Source organism: Lissotriton vulgaris, chromosome 8 (assembly GCF_964263255.1).
Source record: "Lissotriton vulgaris chromosome 8, aLisVul1.2, whole genome shotgun sequence".
Lineage (NCBI taxonomy): Eukaryota > Metazoa > Chordata > Amphibia > Caudata > Salamandridae > Lissotriton > Lissotriton vulgaris.
In genome coordinates, this window is record NC_141696.1 from 285,924,437 (window position 1) to 285,948,363 (window position 23,927).

Here is a 23,927-nt window from a genome sequence, read left to right on the forward strand (position 1 = left end):
TTTTAGTCATTTTTAGAGACCCTATACAAAGCAGATCAGGAAGACTGATTGTCGCCTCGTATCATCGCTTATTTACTTCTTGCCCGCTTTGACAGTTTTCCTGTCTGATCCAATTTCTTTCCTGAATATTTATTGATTGTCATCTGCCTACCGCTGTTCTTAAACATTCCAGAGCGCCTCCTTTCTCAGCGTTAGAATGAGGAAAAACACCAAACAGTTTCAGTGTGTTTTAGGGTTAAGCAGTAAAAGAAAATTGAAATGTTGATTCTATACTGTATTGGACACCGTAAGCGAAATGCGATAAAAATGAGCAATGTAATATGACTTATATTGGTGGCTTTCTGTTGTCAATAAAGATATTGAAAAAAAAAAAAGCAGTAGGCAGCAAAAATGCCCTTCTTCTCTAAGAAAGGGACAGTATACAAAGTGCCCACAGCTAGCCTCACAGCAACTCAGCACTGGGCTCTAACACGATAAGGTTCCTGGGAGAAGTGCTGCCAAGTGGAGTCGATTGACAGCTCCTGTCATATGTTTACGACTACTGCATGTTGGCTTCGTTCATGAAACAAAAAAATGTATGGAGGGGCCTCTATACATATAATGGTACATATCTCGTAGGTGTAAAGCAGGGCAGGCCAAAAAATGTCCTGTGTATCAATGATCAAGGGCATTCATTAAACTGAAAATTCTACACACAACATACCTTTACGTTCAATAACATATATACCTGTTTGTTTTTATTTTACTTTATGTTTTCAGTATTTCATATTTACATTTACGAGTGCGGTTTACTTTTCACAGGTGACTGAATCCGAAGACGGTAAATCAGAATCAATGGGAACATTAAAAAGATTAAAGAAGCTGGTTCAAGCCAAAAAAGCCAATGGGACTAGCATGGATGATGCCAAAAATATTTTGATATCCACGAGTAAGTGACAGCACATTATTTAACAGATTGATTATTCAACAGATTTTAAAAGCACTGTAATGGAGCTAAGAACCTTATGATAGATAACTGTAAACCAAGGGAAAGACATGGCAAAAATGTGGTTATCAAATATACCTTCACTGATGTCAACCCACCAGACCACATGAGCACTAGAGAACTGCGCCTCATAAAAAATAAGGAACAAGCATCTGCAATGCAATAGGTCTCGTATTTACGCAGGTTTGAGCTATTAGCATTGTAAATGACAATGCCTTTTATTTATGTTTTGGGTTTTAAATCATCAATAAAAGGCATTGTCATTTACATTTACAATGCCAATAGCTTAAACTTTCGCAAATGCGAGACCTATTGTATTCCAAATGATTGAAGGCGTCGCTAAGTTCCCCCATTCAGGGCCGGACTGGCCCCGGGCATTTCGGAATGCTGCTGAGCTGGGGGCTGATTTTGTTGATGGAGACCCGCGTGTGCTGAACGAGATTAGTTTTGCTTTATTTCAAAGCACACGCAGGTCTCCATCAACAAAATCAGCCCCTACCGTAGAGAAATCAGCGTCCAGCTCGGCAGCATTCCAAGTCCCCCGGTAGTCAGTCCGGCCCTGCCCCCCTTCTGTCTCCCATGGCCACTGAAGAGCTCCCCGTTTGCTACTTGCTACGAGTTAAATAAACAAGCCGGTGGATAAACAAGCCGGTGGTCACAACTGTGCACGAGAGACCCTCCTGCCCTCCTGCAGTAAGAGAAACTCATTAATGAAAAAAGCGCTTAAAGACTAAAGAAGACGTGCTGTGTAACAACTGAAGTTAAAGGGCCAGTCCCCATGAAAGGTCACAAATGAAGACAAGGCAGTACTAAGAAGGGACGAATAAGCCTAATCAGAAGTCAGTATTTAAGAAGGAAAATGACACAAGCCAATGACAAATATGAGCGGAGAGTGGGCGGGGCTTCAAGTACAGGCTCGCTGGCAAAGTCAATAGGCTAGACTTGGATGAGTAGATTAGTATTTTTTTTTTAAAAATGCTGCAAAACAAAAGAAGAAAATAATACAATCATATATTTGCAATAATTAATTTTTTTAAAAGAACCATCACATATAATTTTAGCACAATAATAAGAGTATTTCCTAGCTGGCAGGCGTACTTAGACCAAGTTTAGAAACCCTTTTAAGTTTTAATGCACAATGCAGAAATATATAATACATGCCAAGAAATTATACTATTTGCTTTGGAATACTGTAACCTGAAAACAAAAGTTAAGCACAAGAGGGTGATACTCAGATATATAAATAAGCACAGACGTATAAATAATTATAAATATGTAAATTAAATGGGAAACAGCCTTTACAACTCAGTTGGAACCTGCATGCCTTATCATGCAGGCGACATTACCATGCAAGTCTTTACCACGGAAAAATTTCATTGTAAAGGCATGGTTAGCGAAGAAATATCAGTTGTAAAAGTTTTAAAGGAAAGTATATGTAAGTATTAAAGGTTTTATGTTTAAAGTGTTTTATCTTTCTCTCTCTTCCACTCTCTCGCTCTCTCTATATATATGTATAAATATATATTACCGACTGGCGATAGCCAGTAGGTATATATAGTTAGGACCTAGCTACCATAGGAAATCCGCAACATTCTATTGGGAATAACTTTAGCGCCGGTTGAGGAATTTGCATGTAATTTTCCAAAATTTAGGCCAGCCCCGCTCCGCTCCTTTCCTGACAGTTTCGGGGGGATTCGTGAAGTAGGGGCTGAGAAAAAAGGGGGTCCCAAAACGTGTTTTCCCCATGTTAATATCCATAGGACGAATTGACAAGGCTACAGCCCGAACCGCTGAACGGAATTACACCAAACTTTGCAAAATTGTAGGGACTGGTACGCAGATGTGCCTTTGCTATATTTGGGGAAAATTGCTCCAGTGGTTTTTACGAAAATTAACTTCAAAAACACATATATATTTATAGGCGCGCTCCAAGCGCTCACCGGTACGCGTACCGGGGAGCGCACCCGGCGCGCTACTGGAGCGCGCAAGCGGAAAGCTGATTGGCTGTTGGATGTCTGTCAACATTCTAAACAGTCCGGAGAGTCCGCCATCTTGTGTCTGGGTAGAATCGAGACACAAGAGGTGAAAATAAAAAGGGGGAAATTATTAAAAGGGGGCAGGGTAAACACCCCCTGACCCCCTAGGTTTTCTAAGGGGGGCCTAGAAGGCAATTTTCGCGGGGTAAGCGCTGGGTGCGTTCCCATGTACGCTCACCGGTACGCGCACCCTGAGCGCACCACAGGGAAAAACAGTGAAAGAAAATAGTTTTAAATAGGAATTTGGATTGCTTAGAGGTAGGGTAGTTCGAAAAAGGGCTCTTGTGTTATGTGGGTGATTTAAGTACCTACAAGTAGGTACCGATGCAAAGTCTAAAATTCAAGTGAAAGACTCTGTTCTCCTCTTCTGAGAAATGTACATCATCTCATCTGTAGATATCTTGCATGTTGTAAGGCAAATTATTGTGGTATATTGAACTCATACCATAGTCTCTCAGGAAAGTATGTATGAGTGATTGTTTGGGTGAATGAGTGGATGTATGTGTACACCTAGGAATCAGTGAGTGCGTATGTAGTAACTGGTATTGGTGTGTCAATAATTTCAGGAACGGTAGTTTGTATTTAACACTGGGTGTATCAAAGGTTAGATTAGAGTTTGAGGAGGTGCATCGTATTATCACATGGATGATGTCATCAGTGATGTCATCAGTGATGTCATTTGAGATGTCATCATTGATGTCATCAGTGATGTTACTGACCATGTCATGAATGATGTAATATGTGACATCATCAGCAGTGGATTGTGGGTGCGCGAGTTATAGTCAGCGACGGCCCGTGGAGGGAGTCACGGTGGGGCAGGAGGGCGGGGAGGGGGAGGGGCAGGGCGGAGGTTGCTAAAAACCGGCATATGGATAATTGCAGGTAAGTAAACAATTTAATTAATGAAACGAATTTCGTAGTGCGCCTTGCATCGCAAAATGCAATGCAGTGCGAGCTACGAAATTCGTTTTATTAATTAAATTGTTTACTTACCTGCAATTATCCATATGCCGGTTTTTAGCAACCTCCACCCTGCCCCTCCCCCTCCCCGCCCTCCTGCCCCACCGTAACTCCCTCCACGGGCCGTCGCTGGTTATAGTGAGTCCAACTAACTATAACGTGGGGATTTCAATGGTTTTTTATGAGTAAAATGTTTAGCTAACTATAACTGGTGTGAAACCTATGGTTTTTTCAGTGAATTTCAAAGGTTTTTTAAATGCTAATTCCTAACTATAACGAGTGTCAAACCTATGTTTTTTTACTGTATATATATATATATATATATATATATATATATATATATATATATATATATATATATATACCCACATGGCTTTGCAGCATGCACAATGTAATTTGTTTTATTTATTTCTTTCTTTACTTAACTCCCTTCGGCCGTATGTCGGAGTTTACTACCCCCCACCCTGCTCCTACCCCGCCCCACCGCCCCGCAGCATTCCCTTGAGGAGCCGCAACTGCAGTAGTGTGTGTACCAATGGTGCCCAAATGTCCAATTCATTATTATATATGTATATTATGGAAATGTTTTTTTTAGGGTTAGGTTGGGTAAGAGAGGATAGGTTTTTGGGTTGTATGAATTTTTAGCGTTTGGGGTGGGTTTGGATTGTGGCTGGTAAGTGAATTTTTACGTTTTAGGGTGGGTTTGGGATTTTGGGTGGCAGGGGTAAATTTAGGGTTTAGGGTGGGTATGGGTTTTTGAGTGATAAGGTAATTTTTAGGGTTCGGGTTGGTATGGATTTTTGCGTGGCAAGGGAATTTAAGGATTTAGGATTTTTCAGGTTGGTATGGGTTTTTGAGTGATAGGGGTATTTTTAGGGTTTATAGTAGGTATGGGGTTTTGGGTGCTAAGGGTTTTTAGTTTAGAGTGGATATGGGTTTTTTGGTGGAAAGGTTATTTTTAGTGTTCAGGGTAGGTATGCGTTTTTGAGTGGTAAGTATTTTTAGGGTTCAGAGTGGGGATGGGTTTTTGGGTCTCAAGGGAAATTTTGAGATTTCGGGTTTAGGGTGGGTACGCATTTTTGGGTGGTAAGGGGTGTTTAGGCTGCATATGGGTTTTTGGGTGGTAAGGGTAATTTTAGGGTTTAGGGTGGGTATGGGTTTTTGGATGCTAGTAGGTTTTTAAGGTTTAAGGTGGGTATGGGTTTCTGAGTGGCAAGGGAAATTTTAGGATTTAGGGTGTTGGGTGGACATGGGTTTTTGGGTGGTAAGGGGTGTTTAGGAGTTATGATTGGTATGAAGTTTTGGGAAGTAAGGGGTTTTTAGGGTTTAGGGTGGGTTTGGGTTTTTGGGTGCTAAAGACTTTTTTAGGATTTATGGTTTAGGGAGGGTATGGGTTTTTTGGTGTTATGTATTTTTTTGTATTTAGGGTGGGTATGGATTTTGGGATGGGAAGTGCCTATGCATGTGTGTGTGTGCATATATTTAGATTTGGTTATTTGTATAAATATATTTATTTATTTATTTATTTTAAAGATAGATATATGTATAATTTATTTTGAGGTCATACTTACCTGGTAGGTTTTTGCCAGGCATTTGCCTTTACTTTACATGCCTTAACATTATAAATTTTGTTGTAAAGTCATGAGTGGTAAAGGCATATGCATGGTAAAGACTTTCGGAGTAAAGACTTGCGGAGTTCTGTTGTTGTCATTGTAATGACCATGTTGTAAAAGCATGCGTGGTAATGGCATGAGTGGTTTTGTCATATATCCAAATAGGACATATAAATAACAGACATGTAAATAAGACATATAAAAAGCACAGGGATCTCACTAAGAGAACTTAAAAAATCCAGAGATCTGATTTAACAAATTAGAGCCATCTCTGGTAAAACCCTAACACCCTAACAGTGACAACGGCAATTAGTTTCTCCTTTTTATATGTTGCAGTTTTTGTCTCTTTTTCTGAGTTGCCTGGCTAGTCAGGAAACATAAACTCCCTGTTATCATCCACCTCTTTCTGACTCTATCTTACCTAGTGCCTTGCTCAGTTCAGCACTAACTATTCCCTTACGGGGGCTATGGGCTTCCACTTCCTGGTGTGGAATGTGATACACTTCGCACATGTGACACCAGGACCAGATTCAGGAGGAAACACCTCCATATCTACAAATCACTGCATTACATCATGTAAGTGGTCCTGAACTGCAAGTTGTTGTGGAATGCTCAGTAGTTGTACGCGCAAAGCATCTTCTTGAATACTCAAGCATAGGTTCAAATTGTATCACTGCAGAGGTGGCGCTACTCTTAAATTTAACAAATAGAGTAGATACCAATGGAGAAGTGTGGCTCAGGGGCTCAGGGGTTAGAGGAGGCAGACCCGGAAGCTGACATCGGCCCTGGACCAGGGTTCAATTCCCTGCCTAGGCGGGTCTTGGGCTAAAAATTCCACTGACTCGATAATTCTCACTCCGGTGCCTTCTCGACTCACGGGTTCACACTCTGCAACTCTGGGCAATAGCTTGCTTAATCTCCACAACGGCCCCTCGCGGTGGGATGCCTGGCTTTCACCTTGTGGATACCCTGCCGGGGTTATCTCACAGGGGAATACCAGGACGGGTTCCCTAAGCAAGCGCCGGGAAACCCACTGCGGGTAGCTGTGCGCTATATAAGCTCAAATACATTTACATTTACCAATGACTCCATCCTTGAGATCTTTTGTACATTCCCTTGACCTCCTTCTTTGTGTTAAACAAATGTATGTCCAGGGCGTTTACAGTGACCTCAATGGCTAGCATATTTGTTTTGATATTTGAAGTGGTGATTAGAGATCACATAGTTTTGTCAAGTACATGGACTCCTCTTGCCATATACCTCCATATTCACCACCCTCATGGTTCCCTGATGTAGTATCCCTCGCTCCAGACATTGAAGGTGGTGTAGAGAGAGAAGACATCTATCTTGTATTTTCTCTCCCATCCATTCAACTTTTTTGAGGCATAATTACAGCTCTCAAGGTCCAGGTGGGTGTAATACTGAAGAAAATAGGGTCTATCTTAGAATGCTAGTCTCCAGCACAGCCGCTCATTAGCAAGTTCTGTGTGCTTAAATTACAGGCTCTCACTTGCTCCGTGATTCATTTTCTGACTCTCACAACCTGTTTGGGAGCCATGGAGCAGACAGGGGCGATTGGACCCTAGCCGTGGTAGATGAGGTTGATTGCCACTGGTGTCTTGGGGTCTTCCCTACTACAGCTCTACAAACAGGGCCAAGTAAACACTTTTTGCACTTGAATCCTAGGGGAGTATGGGTGAGTAGTCAAGGTCTTCCCAGGAAAATAGTGTGTGAGTAGAGACTCAGAACTCAACAACCAATCAACAGACAAAATACATCACTGTACATCCCAGTACCTTTCTTTATAGAAGATAACGCACTTACAATATCACTGTGGTAAGAAATACTACACATTTAGATACATATGAAAAACAATGCTAAACAACCTCACCCCCCACCCCCTACACTGGGAAAAAATGAAAGGCTGCACCAGGCCCTCAGACACTAGTTTGGAAGATGGAACTTGTGAGGGCTGGCCGTTTGGGAGATTCGGTCTCTAATCTGGGTGGCCACGGCAGGTGGATCCTCGGGGATCGGCATTCCTGGCAGGTGCAGTCTCTGAGCCTTTCTAGATTTTCCATGTCAGTAGCGACTATTCCCTCATGGTTAAAATTCATTCTGACAGCATCAGCATCAGTCGTCAGACTGTAGAAATAGCATATGAAACAGGGTTCTCAAGTTGATCTTCACACAACCTGAGCAACGTATAAGGAGGTAATTAGTAACATATAGCACAAGGGCTGTGTGGTATCATGACTTCACACTAAACTATGGACCGTGGGCTTTTGTCTATCTTGTGCCATAGTAAATCAGGGGCTAATAAAAATAACTCTAACTGGTCCTTGCACACATATCCGCATGGCACACAGTTTCACTATTACACATGAAGCAATCATACACACTGCTAGCACGCACACCACACCACACACACTGGGGGTCAACCCAAGGGTTGAGGTACTACACTGTAGTGTGGCATTTTGAATAGAGTGGGGCATGTAGGCCACATTACTTTTTGATAAAAAAAGAAAAGGTCTGATCAGGACAATACATTCACAACAGTTGGCCTGTTACTGTCACTGATTCATGTCAGCATTCCAGAACATGAACAGTAGCGTCATATCATTAAATACAGAGCAGACTTTGTGTGACACTCCAGGGCACAGAACAATTTCTGGACCTTGGCATTAGCACGGTCAGACCCAGGCCTCAGTGCATATGCTAGATTAACACAATAAACGAGCTGATAACAGGACACCAGATTCGCATGCAGTTAGTTTACTTAGGGTAAATACAGGGAACATTCCTGCCCCAACACTGTTAGATGCATTGTACATACTTACACAAACACAAGCTGAGGCGGGGTTAGGCCCAGCTTTATTTACACACATGCATGTTAATACTGGCACTCATATTTGTACCCTTGTCTATTTGTTTACTCACGCTTTCTCACATTGCACATCTATCTCGCTATCTATCTATCTATCTATCTATCTATCTATCTATCTATCTATCTATCTATCTATCTATCTATCTATCTATCTATCTATCTATCTATCTATCTATCTATCTATCTATATACCTATCTATCCATCTGTTAATCTCACACAAACACACACACACATATTCACACATGCACTGTTACACTGTCTCACACACACTGTAGGGTAAGGAGGGGGAAGCAAGCTGGCCAAAAGGAAGATGAATTTCTAAGAGGATGGAGACTGCACATCACAGCTTGCATGCCCAATGAAGAGGACCCAGAGCACAGGTTAGGATATGCCAGCGTGCAAGGGAATGGAATGGTACTTAATTGGCTTAAAGAATCACATTTTATGAAAAGTAAGACAGACCAAATAATTTGCGATATTTTTTGTGTTTATTAGTAAAGATTATTTTTTGAGCATTTGTCTCTAATAAACAATAAGAGAGAGACATCATAAAACTAGGCAGCAAATGCAAACAATAAATGTAAAATTGACCCACAACTTTAATAAAAACATGAGCACCTGTTGAAAAGTGCAGATGCGCTCTTCTCCTGCCTCCTGTCACTGGCTCTGTTCCCTCACCTTAAAACTTTATAACACAGAATTTAAAATCTCTCTAAAAAGGCCCTAAAGGACACCTCTGTCAAGGATGAATGTGACCATCCAACTCTGTAAAACATAACAGCCGTGCATGTGATAAAAGTATGATTATATAAATGAGTACTGTGTGGCTTTTACAGGTGTTTGAAAAGGGAGAAAGAAGTTTCAGTCTTCACCATGGTAAAAGTGAAAAAGTCTGTGTATAAGCAGGAAACAATGGTTCCACCAAACTCCTGCATTAGGAAGTCCAGAACATTCTGGCAGTCCTGAAAAAATCACCCCATCTGAAATATCTACCTCATTATGTTTATTCACCAGATATTAGCCCATCATGTACAGTAGTAACCCCCAACAGTGGCCTTTAACCCACTCACACTATTTAGAGTCATCACATCAAGCAAAGATCACCACTAGCCTCGTGCACAACCACCACTAGCCTCGTGCACAACCACCATGGTCAGTCCCTTCCACCAGTGGAGAAGTGTGCCTCAATGATTAGAGCGGCAGACCCTGATGCAGAGGTCTAGCCCGGGATCAGGGTTCAATTCGCCGCCTCGGCGGGTCTTGGGCTCAAACTTTCACGACCTGATAATTCTCGCCTCGGTGCCTATTCCAATCATGGAGTCCCACTCTGCAACTCTGGGCAATAGCTTGCTTAATCTCCACAACAGCCCCCACAACGCTAAGGATGCCTGGCCTCCACCTTGGGGGTGCCCAGGAGTGGACGCCTCACAGGGAAAGCCAGGATGGGTTCCACAGTGGTATTCGTACAAGCGCCTTGAGACCCTTGCGGGTGAGTAGTGCGCATACAAGTATCAATGTACATTTTTAATTTTACATTTTACCATTCACAGTCACATGCATACCCAAATACAGTCTGTTGCCATTTTCTTATGCACTGAGATACTGGAAAGACACACACAGTGAAATATTTACTGAGATACTGGGTTAATTATGATATCCCAGGGTTGAATAATGGTTAAACGTTGCTCTTGTGGATTATGCTATAAGAGGGAGACCTCATAGGTACCTTTGAAAACAGTCTATTTGTTATTCTTTTTGTACTGAAAAACTGAACAATTGCATTTAAAAATAACTGCATGTCTTGTAAAAATATTTTTAGACTATCCAAGTCAAGCACAAGAGGAGGAAGAGGAGGAGGAGGAAACATTGACAACATGCATGAAATTAACAAAGTCCCAAGAGAAAAGGCCCTTGAAAGATATTACAGTGAGAAAACCAGAACCTGGTCGTAGCGTGGAATACAGTTCGGCATCCTTGGACCGATTGCGTCAATCCAGATGGAGCAGTCCTGTTGAGGTTTCTCTGCACTCTGATCCCAGACTGTGGAGTGACTGGAAGCCCTTTCCAGACACTGACCTTTTTCCATTTGATGTTGCTTTGCCAAAAATGGGAGCATGGGAAAATTGTGCCTGCTGCAATCACCATCCATGGCTTCCTTATTCTTTTACTGACATCGATCTCGCCTACGCTTGGGTGAGTGATTTCCATGTCTATTCAAACATCAAGTGTACGTTTGATTTGTTCAACACAACTAAGTTCAAGTTATAGAGCGAAGCAAAATATTATTTACACTGAGATTGTCAGTGGCAAGGGTTTGTTTTCCAGTTTTGAGAAAACCATCAATGTTGAGGAAGGTTGTGAGTCCTTCCCCTGAGAGGGTAAAACAGTACTTGAGCTGGGATGTCACCCTCATATCGAATGGTTTGAAAGATGTGAGGATGTTGGTGTGGTTTGTGCTGGAAAAAGGTTTGAGCATGTGGTATTTTCTAAAAAGATGTCTAAACACTCCACAGTGTTGTTGTGTGATGGTATGCGTGAGGAGGGTTGCTGTTTAATGCTGTCGAAATGATCTAGCCTACTATTGGAGTGGTGTGGCTCACTGGTTAGAGGCGGCAGACCCGGAAGCAGAGAACAGCCCGGGACCAGGGTTCAATTACCGACGCAGCAGGGTCGTGGACCAGGGTCAGCGGACTCGATAATTCTCGCCTCGGTGCCTACTCTAACCAAGGATCACACTCAGCAACTCTGGGCATTAGCTTTCCTCATCTCTACAACGGCCCCCCACATTCGCCGGGGATGCCTGGTTTCACCTTGGAGATACCCAGTAGGGACCATCTCACAGGGATAGCCAGGACGGGTTCCCCAGCGGTCTACAGCGCCACGACGCCTCAGGGCAGCAGTGTGCTTTACAAGACCACATACATTACATTACATTACATTTCTGTGAAGAAACGCTTGATTTCAATGCATTTTTGTGAAATGGGGTGGATTGGGGATAAGATTCATGCTGAGTCTGGCTTATTTGAAAAGGGCCTTTTATTTCTTTACTACCTCAATGATTGCATATCTAAACAAGATTTCTTTTCTTTGAAGAAAAGTCGGAATTCTATTTTATCATATAGGAATATTTTTTCTTCATTTTCTTTTGTCTTGTTAGTGGAGTATGTGCTATTAGTAGGTTGCTGGTAGTGCCAGAGCGCAAAGGCTTTCTGTTTGAATGAAAGGGTTTTGAGGATGTTGCTTTTTAGAGCTGAATCTCAGGTTAAGAGGAGTGTTGTGGATTTGATTACATTGTTGAACTAGGTTGGTAGGGTAATAAGATCGTGCCGGAAAAGGTCTTGAATTACCAACAGTCATATTTGTTTACCTTGGGTTGGCTTGGATGACTTAATGCCATTTGGTGAAGGAAGAATGGGGTTTTGAAGGTAGATGGTCCCAGCTGAAAGAACCTGGGAGTGCAACATTGGATTGTTGATGGCGCATGATTGTCAGATCCAAGATGCTACCATTTATGTGGGTGTATATGGTTATACCTTGTGTGATGTCCATGGTGGTGAAGAAAGTAAAGAAAGTTTCATTGATGTTCTTTGTGTATATATATATATATATATATATATATATATATATATATATATATATATATATATATATATATATATATATATATATATATATATATATATATATATATATTACTACCAGTTTATTTAGGAAAAGCACCGCTGGCAATTCCATATTGCATGCGCAAAGCTTCCACCCACAGCACACTATTCGAGCTATTCCTTATGGTGAATTCCTGAGGATTCATAGGGCCTGTGGTTCCATTGAACTCCAGGACTATCATCAACTGGAAGCGAAAGCCAGATTAATAGCGAGGGGATATAGCTCCCATACTCTTGATGTGGCGATGCAGAAGGCCAATCGCCTTAATCGTCTTGAATTATTAGATCCCTCTAGAGTATCTAATTCATGAGTATGTGAGGGCCAGGAGTGCAACAACATTAGACTAATCACTGGGTTTAGTCGCCAAGCCCGACAGATTGCCACTATGGTTAAGAAACAGTGGCCTGTCATACTTACCGACCCTATACTCAAAGACATTCTGCCCAACACACCAACCATCACCTACAGGTGAGCTTTCGGTATGCGGAATGAGCTAGTCACTAACAGTCCAGAGGTATCTAAGAGTGATAACTGGTTATCCCCACGTAAAGGCTTTTTCCGATGCAGTTCGTGCAGGGCTTGCACTTTCGGAATTAATACTAAATCATACATAACCCCCTTTAATGTAAAACCTGTTTTTCTGAAAGCACACTATACTTGCAGGACAGAACTGGCAGTATGCGTGCTCACTTGTAGTTGCACCTGAGATACGTTGGCAGCACCAAATTACCTGTGTACCAACGTATACTACAACATCTGAGGGCCATTGTGAACGCTGACCAAAGCTACCCTGTAGCTAGACATTTTCAGCAGGTTCACAATAAAAATCTGGCACATTTAAAGTATTTTGTAATTGATGCTGTGACCACCTCTAAAAAAGGTGGAGATTATGAGACAAAACTCAGGCAGCTTGAATCACGATACATTGTGCAACTTAATAGTAAAACACTGGGGGGCCTGAACATGGGAGAAGATTTAAGTAATTTCTTGTGAATATTCACTGACCATTTGTCCAGCGATGTTACATGATAAATAATATTATCTCTTGATCTCACAATTCTTACTATCGCTTGGGAAAATAGGGACCTCTGTATGCGATGGATTTTCTTTGTTGGCCTTATTGAAATTGAAATTAATATATATCTGTATTAAAAAACGTTACCGTATGTACCAGATGACCTGTTGAAAGCAGATTTTTGATATTTTTTTCTTTTATTCTTTTATTACAAGATTAGATTTGATTCATTATGGAAAGGATTGACCTCACTATTATTATTTTTCAGTTGTCACGTTTTTCTCCCTAATGCACTATTTATTTGGCATTATTATTATTTTTGTATAGACCACTATTGCAATAGCATCAGCATACATAGATATTTTGTCTCATATTCGCTCGGAGAGTCCACTATGGAAGTTATAAACTCGCGCAGCTTTTCATATATTTTATATGTATGTGGTGTGTACTACAGGGTATTCACTTTATAGTTTCTGTCTAAAAAAGTGGAATTATGAGCATAAGTTTGCACCATGAACATCTGATTGTCATATTATTGTGTTGAGCTGGATTGATAGTACAGGTGAACACACATGCGTATTTGCACAGTAAGATAAAGAGGCACATTTGCACTTTATTATGCATTATTTTGCACATATGAAAGTTTACATATTGCACAAGGCACTTTACTATTAAGTGTCACCAACTTTACAGATCAGGATGTTCATCATTTATATATGACTACATTTTTAAAAGTGTTTAAAATCATTATTTGTGATATTATATGCTCAATTTACTCAATTATTTCAAATGTAGATTTATTGATGATCCCTGATACAATATTGGGGGCAATATATCTATTTGTATTTGTACGGTTATTTCCACCATCCTTTTAGCAACTGATATTTATATTGTTGGTGAGATATTTTGCGCGAAGTGCTCTCATATGTACATATATCAATTGTCCGAGCTTAGGCATTAGCAGACTGTTGTGACATAGCCATGTGTAATGTTTTATTGTGCATTGAAAGTGTTTTACTTTTACTCTTTCAAAATGGCGCCCATTTTCGTTAAAGTATAGGCCTAGTCAATATGTGAGTCCTATATCTATTTCTATAACATGTTTTTGAATTGGGCGCGCTTTGCACTTTGTATGCTATAAATGTTAACTGTGGTCCACACCCCCGACAAAAGTGAGCAAGGACGCTTTGTCCGAAACGTGTCTGTTCGGCATTTTCACCCTGCACTTGATAGTTTAATAAAGCAGCAAATAACTAAAGACTGGCTCTGGGTTATTTCTGTGTCTACGCGCTGGGTTCTGTGCTTGGATCTATGGCACGGCTACCGACTGGATTGTGATATATATATATATATATATATATATATATATATATATATATATATATATGTATATATATATTTCACCATGCAGATGTCTCCTTCTGGACTTCTACCGACCCAATGGAGGTTAGCCTGCACGCCGGCGGAGATAACCGGCAATTTAAATCCAATTAAAGTCTCAAATCAGCTCGCTCTCAGGAATCACGCAACCACAGGAAAAATTTGTGGAACTGCTGTTAATACACCATGCATTTCGCCGACAGGCTTGATCACGTGTATTATGACACCCAGCTTGACAAACATAAATACTGTGGCTCGCCATAGACATAGAAAGTGTCTACAAAGGTGCCAAGAGGCCATTTGTAAATGGTGTAGTTATCCAAAATGTCCACATAATACATCTTGTAATGCTTCATAAAATACAGTACTTCAATTGTAGAGTTTTGTTAAGGGAGATTACTCATTTTGAATAAGTAACTAAAACTAGTAGTAAAATACCTGTCACATTATATCTCAATTCCAAATTACATCGATAATATTATCTCCGTCCATAAACTTAAGGCTGCCGCTCATAGAGTGAAACATAAGTGCAGTGTATCCCCTCTTGTGTTGTTATAAATGAGGACCTAGCCGCCATATTTGTGAGTGCAAGTGCAGACGCGTGACCAATAAAGTTGTGTCTTTCAATGTAAACAAAGGAAATCCCACTACTAGAATAGAATGATATAGCCTCCCCCATAACATATGGGGATCCCGCTGATTCAGATGTGTTCTCCAGTTCATTGTGCCTAACATCAGATTGCAATGGTAACAAAGGTGGTAAAGCTACCATTATACGCCGAATGCAAGCATAGGCTATTGTAAACCTATTGGCAAGTGCCATGGGCGAAAACATGAACTATGCACATGATGATGAAAACCCTATTTGTTTACAATGGTCATACCGACCCCTTTGGCAAGTGCCTGAAGGCAGGGAGGCAATTACATAACCATCACTCTATAAATATAATTCATATATTTCAAAATTGCCATTGCCACTCTCACATATCAGTTTGCCACAGTGTCCCCAGATACCCGTGCTCGTGAAGAAGGAGACGAGAGAAAGGGTAGGTAGCCCGTGCAGGTGAATTCTGGTGAGAAGGGCCCCTTCCTTTCTTCATAAAAATAAAAAAAGAGAATAGAAAAACATGATTAAACAGTGATTAAAACCAGGGCTTACACCCCTATCATAAATGTACACAATATACAGTCAAATAAAAAAACACACAGAATCCTGCATAGTCATTGAGGAGTGGGTACTAACATAAGGGAAATCAATGTATAGAGATAATCATAACAAACCCTTAAAATGAAAGGAGTTAGATTTTCATGTCACAATCATCCTTTTAGATGTACAGACAATTCTTCTTCCTGATTGAGCCCTCCCGGGGTCTTAGTTTGAAAATCTATGATCAACCTGGATTCCCGTTGCCTGAGCTTGAGAACTCTGTTTCCGCCCATGGGATTTCGGTCTACTTGTTCCAAGAGGATAAACCGTAGCTCTGTGCCTGGGGTTATCATTCTGCCCGTCCAACCCCTCCAATTATACCAATGATAGGATTAACCGCTTTAAATATGTCCGCAAATTAAAATTGAAGAAGTGGCACAAACTGAAGGGTAACAAAGTCAATCTTGCTACGGGGTTGGAAAGTACCAACAATGATTATGGTTTTAATATAAGAGATGTAGAGACGCTGAACTCAATGGTAGGACTAGGCAAGAATGAGGAAGGGGTATGACAAGATAATACTCCAACACAACTACTAATTGAACTAGACATCACAACAGACATGTCTGCAGACACTGATTTCAAGCCAAAATCATCGTTCATGCCAGTATTACCCCATGACAATATAGATACATTTCACGATTGTGTAGGTAAAGTATTCAATGAAGCCAGACACAGTAGAAACAAACATGGTAACCGGGGGAGTCTAATCTCACTTTTAAACAGAGACAAGCCCTCAAGTCATTGATGAATGATGACAATATTGTCATCCGACCCGATGACAAAGGGGGCAACATTGTCATCCTTGACCGCGATCAATACCTCATGGAAGCAGACAGACAACTCACAGACAGGACATTCTACAAGGTAGTGAGTTTTGATCTCTACAACAACAGTATCACACACCTCTGGGAACTACTAACAGAATGGAAGGATAAGGGGATTTTGTCGTGGGAGGAGTACGGATATCTCAAACGGGATTATCGGGTCCTCCCAGTTCTATATCTCCTCCCTAAGATACATAAGGATCCCAGTAGACCACCAGGGAGGCCTATAGTATCGTCTAGGGGAAGTGTGGCTGTACATGTCTCTAAATATATTGATAATTTCTTGAGGGAATATGTGACCAACTTGAACAGTTACATCAAAGATACCACGGATATCCTCAAGGAAATAGGGAGCCTGGAGTGGGACAACGAGAGCATGTTCATCACTCTTGATGTACATAGCTTGTACACTATCATTAATCACGCTCAGGGTCTAGAGGCTTGTAGGCACTACTTGGAAACCAGATCCATCAGGTTTCGAGAGCACACTGAGATGCTCCTTTTGATGACAGAGTACTGTTTAACAAATAATATATTTTTGCTTAACCCGTTCCATGCTCGTGATGGATCCGCCCCGTCACAAGCCTCAGGTGGGCTGTGCTGTGACGGAGCGGTTCCGTCACGGCCCGCTCGCCGCGCCTGTGCGGCGCTGATTTCGCACCTGCGTGGCACGTTCTATAGAGCGGGCGGGGCCGTGACGGATCCGCTCCGTCACAAGCACAGCCCACCCGAGGCTCATGATGGAGCGGTTCCGTCATGAGTACAGGAGCGCCGTGCAGCCCCCCCTCCTCCCTAGCGCTGCAACGGAATAGCCGCCGCAGCGAAGGGGTTAATGGGACACTGTTTAGACAAGTCAATGGTACTGCGATGGGGTTGTGTTTTGCTCCCAGTTTTGCCAACCTATTTATGGGGACCTGGGAGGAGAACATTAGATCCCATCCAGCCATGCAACAGGATTTCAAACATGTGTCAATGTGGCTTCGCTACATCAACGACCTGTTCATCATATGGAAGGGATCAGAGATAGAAGCTCATAAGTTCATGAGGAAACTCAATGACAATGACTGTAACATCGAAATGAGTGGGACCATCAGTAGGACACAAGTAGAATACCTTGATGTCAAATTGGAAGTGGTAGACAACAAAGTCCATACCTCCCTCTACCGCAGAGGTCTTCAATCTGTGGGGCGCGACCCCCAGGGGGGTCATGGAGTCCTGGGAAGGGGGCCGCAGATTCTGTCAGAGCGTGCAGTTCCTTGAAACACGTGGTTTGCCTTAGTGGCGTCGGGCAGATTGAGGGTGCTCAGGACAGAGGCCTAATTTACACCGAGGGGTGAAAAACATCAAAGCCTCATTAACAAGTAAAAGGTCTTTTAAAGACCTGTGAAGTACTCTGGTGTGGCTTTGTGTGTGTCCATTAAGCTGTTTCAGAAGGGCTCGCATACACGAGGGTGGGGCGGGTGGTGTGGCTGGGGAGGAGTCTGTAGCCCTTTGAGTTCAATGGGCGTTGAACGCCTGGAGCTGTGGGTCCCACCAGTAAAGCACATGAAAGGTCCTCCCCCCCCCCTCCGACACATCCCATAAATCATTGGTTCAAGTCCCAAGAGCCCTCATACCTGGCGCCTGTGAAGGAGAAATGTGCCTGAGAGTCGGTTCTTCATGGTGAGATGTTGTTACAGCCTGTCTGCCCCCGCCCCCAGCAGAGAGGCACAGAGATGCCTTCCCATGAGAGAGGAAGAAGAAGGAAGGAGACGCAGAGAGATAATCACCCCCCCCCCCCCAAGAGAGAGGCACAGAAAAGGTGGGTGGATGGATGAAGGATGAATGTATTGATGGAAGGATGAAAGGGTGGATGGATGTATAGATGGAAGGATGAAAGGGTGGACGGATGAAGGATGGATGGATGTAAGGATGAAAGGGTGGATGGATGAAGGATGGATGGATGCATGGATGTGTGAAAAGGTGGGTGGATGAATGATGAGTGGATGGATGGATGAAAGGATGGATGGATGTAGGATGGATGAAAGGGTGGATGATGAAGGATGTATGTATGGATGGAAGGATGAAAGGGTAAATGGATGAAGGATTGATGTATGGATGGATAAAAGGTTGCATGGATAAATGATGAATGGATGGATGTGTGAAAAGGTGGGTGGATGAATGATGGGTGAATGGATGGATGAAAGGGTGGATGGATGAAGGTTGGATGTATGGATGGAAGGATGAAAGGGTGAACGGGTAAAGGATGGATGGAAGTATGAAAGGGTGGATGGATGAAGGATGGATGTATGGATGGATAAAAGGTTGCATGGATGAATGATGCATGACTGGATGTGCGAAAAGGTGGGGGATGAATAATTGGCGTACGGATGGATGAAAGGGTGGGTGGATGAAGGATGGATGGATGGATGGAAGGGTGGATGCATGAAGGTTGGATGTATGGATGGAAGGATGGAAGGGTGGATGGATGAAGGATGGATGCATGGAAGGAAGGATGAAAGGGTGGATGGATGGATGGAATGATGAAAGGGTGGATGGATGAAGGATTGATGCATGGATGGATAAAACATTGTATGGATGAATGATGCATGGATGGATGTGTGAAAAGGTCGGGGAATGAATAATGGGCGGATGGATGGATGGATGAAAGGGTGGGTGGATGAAGGATGGATGTATGGATGAAAGGGTGGATGCATGAAGGATGGATGTATGAATGGAAGAATGAAAGGGTGGATGGATGAAGGGTGTATGTATGGATGGATAAAAGGTTGAATGAATGAATGATGGATGGATGGATGTGTGAGAAGGTGGGTGGATGAATGATGAGTGGATGGATGGATGGATGAAATAGTGGATGGATGAAGGATGGATGGATGAAAGGGTGGATGGATGAATGATGTATGTATGGATGCAAGGATGAAAGGGTAGATGGATGAAGGATGGATGTATGGATGGATAAAAGGTTGCATGGGTGAATGATGGATGGATGGATGTGTGAAAAGGTGGGTGGATGAATGATGGGTGAATGGATGGATGAAAGGGTGGATGGATGAAGGATGGATGTATGGATGGAAGGATGAAAGGGTGGATGGATAAAGGATGCATGGAAGTATGAAAGGGTGGATGGATGATGGATGGATGGATGGATAAAAGTTTGCATGGATGAATGATGCATGACTGGATGTGTGAAAAGGTGGGGGGATGAATGGTGGGTGGATGGATGAAGGATGGATGTATGGATGGAAGGATGAAAGGGTGGATGGTTGAAGGATGGATGTATGAATGGATAAAAGGTTTCATGGATGAATGATGGATGGATGTGTTAAAAGGTGGGCGGATGAATGATGGGTGGATGGATGACTGGAAGGGTGGATGGGTAAAGGATGGATGTATGGATGGAAGGATGAAAGAGTTGATGGATGAAGGATGGATGTATGGATGGAAGGATGAAAGGGTGGATGGAAGAAGGATGGATGGATGGATGTGTGAAAGTGTGGGTGGATGAATGATGGATGGATGGATGTGATGAGGTCTAAGAGGCGCATTTATGGTTGTCAATAGTTGTTGATGATGAGGAGTACCAGTTTCTAGAAACATTTGTCGGAAGGGGGTCCTTACGCCTAAAAAGATTTTACAAGGGGGTCTCAGCATCAAAAAGTTTGAAGACCTCGGCTGTACCGGAAGATGGCGATAATATTATCGATGTAATTTGGCATTGAGATATAATTTGACAGGTATTTTACTACAAGTTTTAGTTACTTATTCAGTATGAATAGTCTCCCTTAACAATACTCTACAATTGTAGTACTGTATTTTATGAAGCATTACAAGATGTATTATGTGGACATTTTTGGATAACTACACCATTTACGAATGGCCGCTCGGCACCTTTGTAGACACTTTCTATGTCTATGGCGAGCCACAGTATTTGTTTGTCAAGCTGGGTGTCATAATACACGTGATCAAGCCTGTCGGCGAAACGTGTTGTGTATTAAACAGCATTTCAAGAATTTTTCCTGTGGTTGTGTGATTCCTGAGAGCGAGCGGATTTGAGACTTTAATTGGATATATATATATATATATATATATATATATATATATATATCTTGCCACTGTGTGACCCAAATGTGTAGGCGCTGGCCCCTTTGATGGGGCGGTGTGTTTCAACCAGCAGGGTCGTGCCGGTAAACATTCAAACCAATATTCTACCTGTCAGTAGAAAAGATGAAACACACTCACTTGTATTCAGAAGTTGTGGCGGTTTTATTTAAAAAACTCTCACCATGCCCTACGCGTTTCGCCTTTACATAAGGCTTGTTCATGGGATGTAATCACAAAAGAATTAGACTTTATTTATTTCAATGGGCACACAGTTACTTCCTGTTTAGTTATTACAGTGCATTGTGGTAGTGGTAGTGAAACATTTGTACAAAACGTATAACTATAAGTTTATCAGTGAAACAAGTGCTCATTTTTGTGTGATTTAAAAACATTTTACATTTATTCCTTTGATTTAGCAATATATGCTTTTTAGCCCTTCATGTTATAATTTATCTTTGCTCTCTGGTGAGCTATTCGTCAAGTCCTGATTTTTATGCCATTTCTAGTAATGGTTCACATTATGTCACTTTGTTTATCTAGACGTTTTATCTCCCAGTTGTTTCTCTCTCTGGTGAGTTTTTTTGTTTGTGGGAGATATTTGATGTTTTTATTCTTGAGTGTTATCTTAGAGGTGAACATAGAGTTCTTCATTTTGATTGAGACCTCTCTGGTCTGGAGTTCTGAAAGTTAGTATATGCTTTGATTCTCGTTGTCTCAGAGTTTTCCTACGGTCTCCTCTTTCCGATGTTGAGATTTGCTCTAAGGCCCAGTATTTTAAGGACTCCCACTTGCCTCCATGGAATGCTTCTATATGTTTGGCTATTACATTTGTTCGGTCCTTGTGGTTTGTGGCTCTGATGTGCTCGAGAATTTGTTTTTTTACTTCAAAGCTGGTGCTGCTTATGTATCTCAATGAGCAAGGGCACTCAACCATGTAGACTACAAAGTCGCTTTTGCATGTGAGATGTTGTTTAATTTGCCATTTTTTGCCCTCTTTGATGATTACTTCACGTTCCTGCTTGCCGATTTTACATACTTTGCAGTGTTTGCACGGCCAGAAGCCTTCTCTCTGTAGCCAAGTTGTTACTGGTGCTTGTTGAAAATGACTACGGACAATTTTCTCTCCTATGTTTCTCGCTCTGCGGTATGTGATGCTCGGGTGATCACCAATGATTGCTTTCAAGATTGGATCCAATTGTAAAATACCCCAGTGTTTTTTTATCAGTTTTGTCAGACTCTTGTTTTCAGCACTGTAAGATTTTATTAGTCTTATGGTTCTATCCAACTCTTCTGATTGTTGTTTGTTCTTTTGGAATTGCCCTCGTTGTTGATTTGAAGCTCTCTGTAGACTTTTCTCAATTACTTTCTTGGGATATTTACGTTTCCGAAAACTTTTACTTGTTTCTTTGCTATGTTTCGAGAATTCTGCTTCAGTTGAGCAATTCCGCCTTAGTCTTAGAAATTCCCTGCATGGGATGCTCCATTTGAGTGACTGGTTAAGGAAGTTTTCTCCATGTAGTACGGCATTCGTAGATGTTTTTTTACGATGTAAGGTTGTTTATAGGGAATTGTTTTCTATATGGATGTTTGTGTCTAGGAATGTCACTTGTGTTTTACTGATATCATACGTGAATTTGAGTTTTGACACATTGTTGTTAAGTTTCTCAAAATAATTTTTGAATTCTTGTTCCGTGCCATCCCAGGTGATCAAAAGATCATCTATGAACCGCAGCCATAGAATGATCTTTTGTAGAGACTCATCATTTTCTGTGGCCCATGCCAGTTTTTGTTCGAACCATCCCATAGTTAGGTTCGCATAATTGGGGGAAAAGGAAAAGCCCATGGCACATCCTTTCATTTGCTTGTATAGCTGTTTATTAAATAGAAAGATGTTATTATTGAGGCAGAGGGAGATCATTTCATTTAGCATGATGTTATGCTCATGATATTTACTGTTCCGTTTTCCTAAGAAGTATTTGCATGCCTATGTGCCAATAGAGTGTTCTATATTCATATATAACGAAATTGAGTCCATTTTTATAAGTTTGAAAGTGGGCTGCCATATAATTCCCTCCACTTTTTGCAGGAGATCAGTTGTATCTCTGAGGTAGGAGCTCAGGTCTTTTACAAGTGGTGCTCAGAAGTAGTCATGGGTTCTAGCAGGGAATTGTTCGCTGACACAATCGGTCTCCCTGGAGGATGTTGTTTGCTTTTGTGAATTTTCGGCAAGCAATAAAATGTTGCTAATGTTGGTTGATGTTGACTCAAGTATTTTTGTTCTTCCTCGTCTATCAATCTTCTTTCACACCAACCTTTGAGTTTCTCCATTAGATTTGCCTGAATTTCCAGGGTGGGATCAGATTGCAATTCATTGTAGCATTCCTGATCTGTCAATTGTCTCCTAGCCTCAGCGACATAATCATAAACATGTGACCTGTCCTAAACAACAAAAATAAAAAGCAGATTTTCGCTGCTAAACAATAATGTGATTGATTCAAAGGAAAAACTGGAAGCATTTACATCATATGATTTCGTCTCATTCCTATTTACAAATCGTGCACTTTCATTTAATTTATGCATTTTGTTTCCCTGTGTAAGTCAATTTTCGGCATTAATTTCTTTTAGTACAAATCAAAGAAAACTTTATCAAACAGCCATATGCTGCAATTCTATTCTGTTTGCGGTCTCCATTAATCAAATTTGGCCAAGTGCCCCTATACATTTTCTTGCTGTTCGTTCTCGAAGCGCGTCGAGTTTGTTTGCCTTTTTGAAATGAAATAAAGGCTGTTTTTTCCACAAAGAGGTGTTCGTGTGTTATCTGGGCAGCAAGGAGTGCAGATATTGGACTTGATTTTTGGGCTCGCAACCCACACACGAACCGCCTTCGGAAGAGGCTCTGAGCATAGCGAGGCTAGGCGGCTGCCAGGCCATTTGGAGAATATATATATATATATATATATATATATATATATATATATATATATATATATATATATATATATATATATATATATATATATATATATATATATCCAAGCTCCCAAAGATCCTGAAGATACCCAGCCGGGTTACAGGAAGAAAAGCACTCACAGGCACGGCACAGCTCGTTTCACAGGGCAAATTTATTAAGGACAGACGCGTTTCGGGAGAGCCCTCCCTTTCTCAATGTCTTTTCATCAGACAAGACGTGCGCAGCGCCATTATGTATGTTTTTCAAAACATTATGAAAAACAAACGAAGGACTGATTCTAG

The 23,927-nt window shown here is 41.5% G+C and overlaps 1 protein-coding gene across 2 annotated transcripts in view; it reads left to right on the forward strand.

The window, feature by feature from the left end:
• Positions 1 to 23,927, forward strand: part of SAMSN1 (SAM domain, SH3 domain and nuclear localization signals 1) — a 523,635-nt gene that overhangs the window by 187,772 nt on the left and 311,936 nt on the right. For both annotated transcript variants that reach the window (XM_086934054.1, XM_086934053.1), the window contains exons 8-9: positions 802 to 928; positions 10,302 to 10,675. In XM_086934054.1, the coding sequence (XP_086790180.1) occupies positions 802 to 928; positions 10,302 to 10,675 (501 nt within the window). The remainder of the gene's footprint in view (positions 1 to 801; positions 929 to 10,301; positions 10,676 to 23,927) is intronic.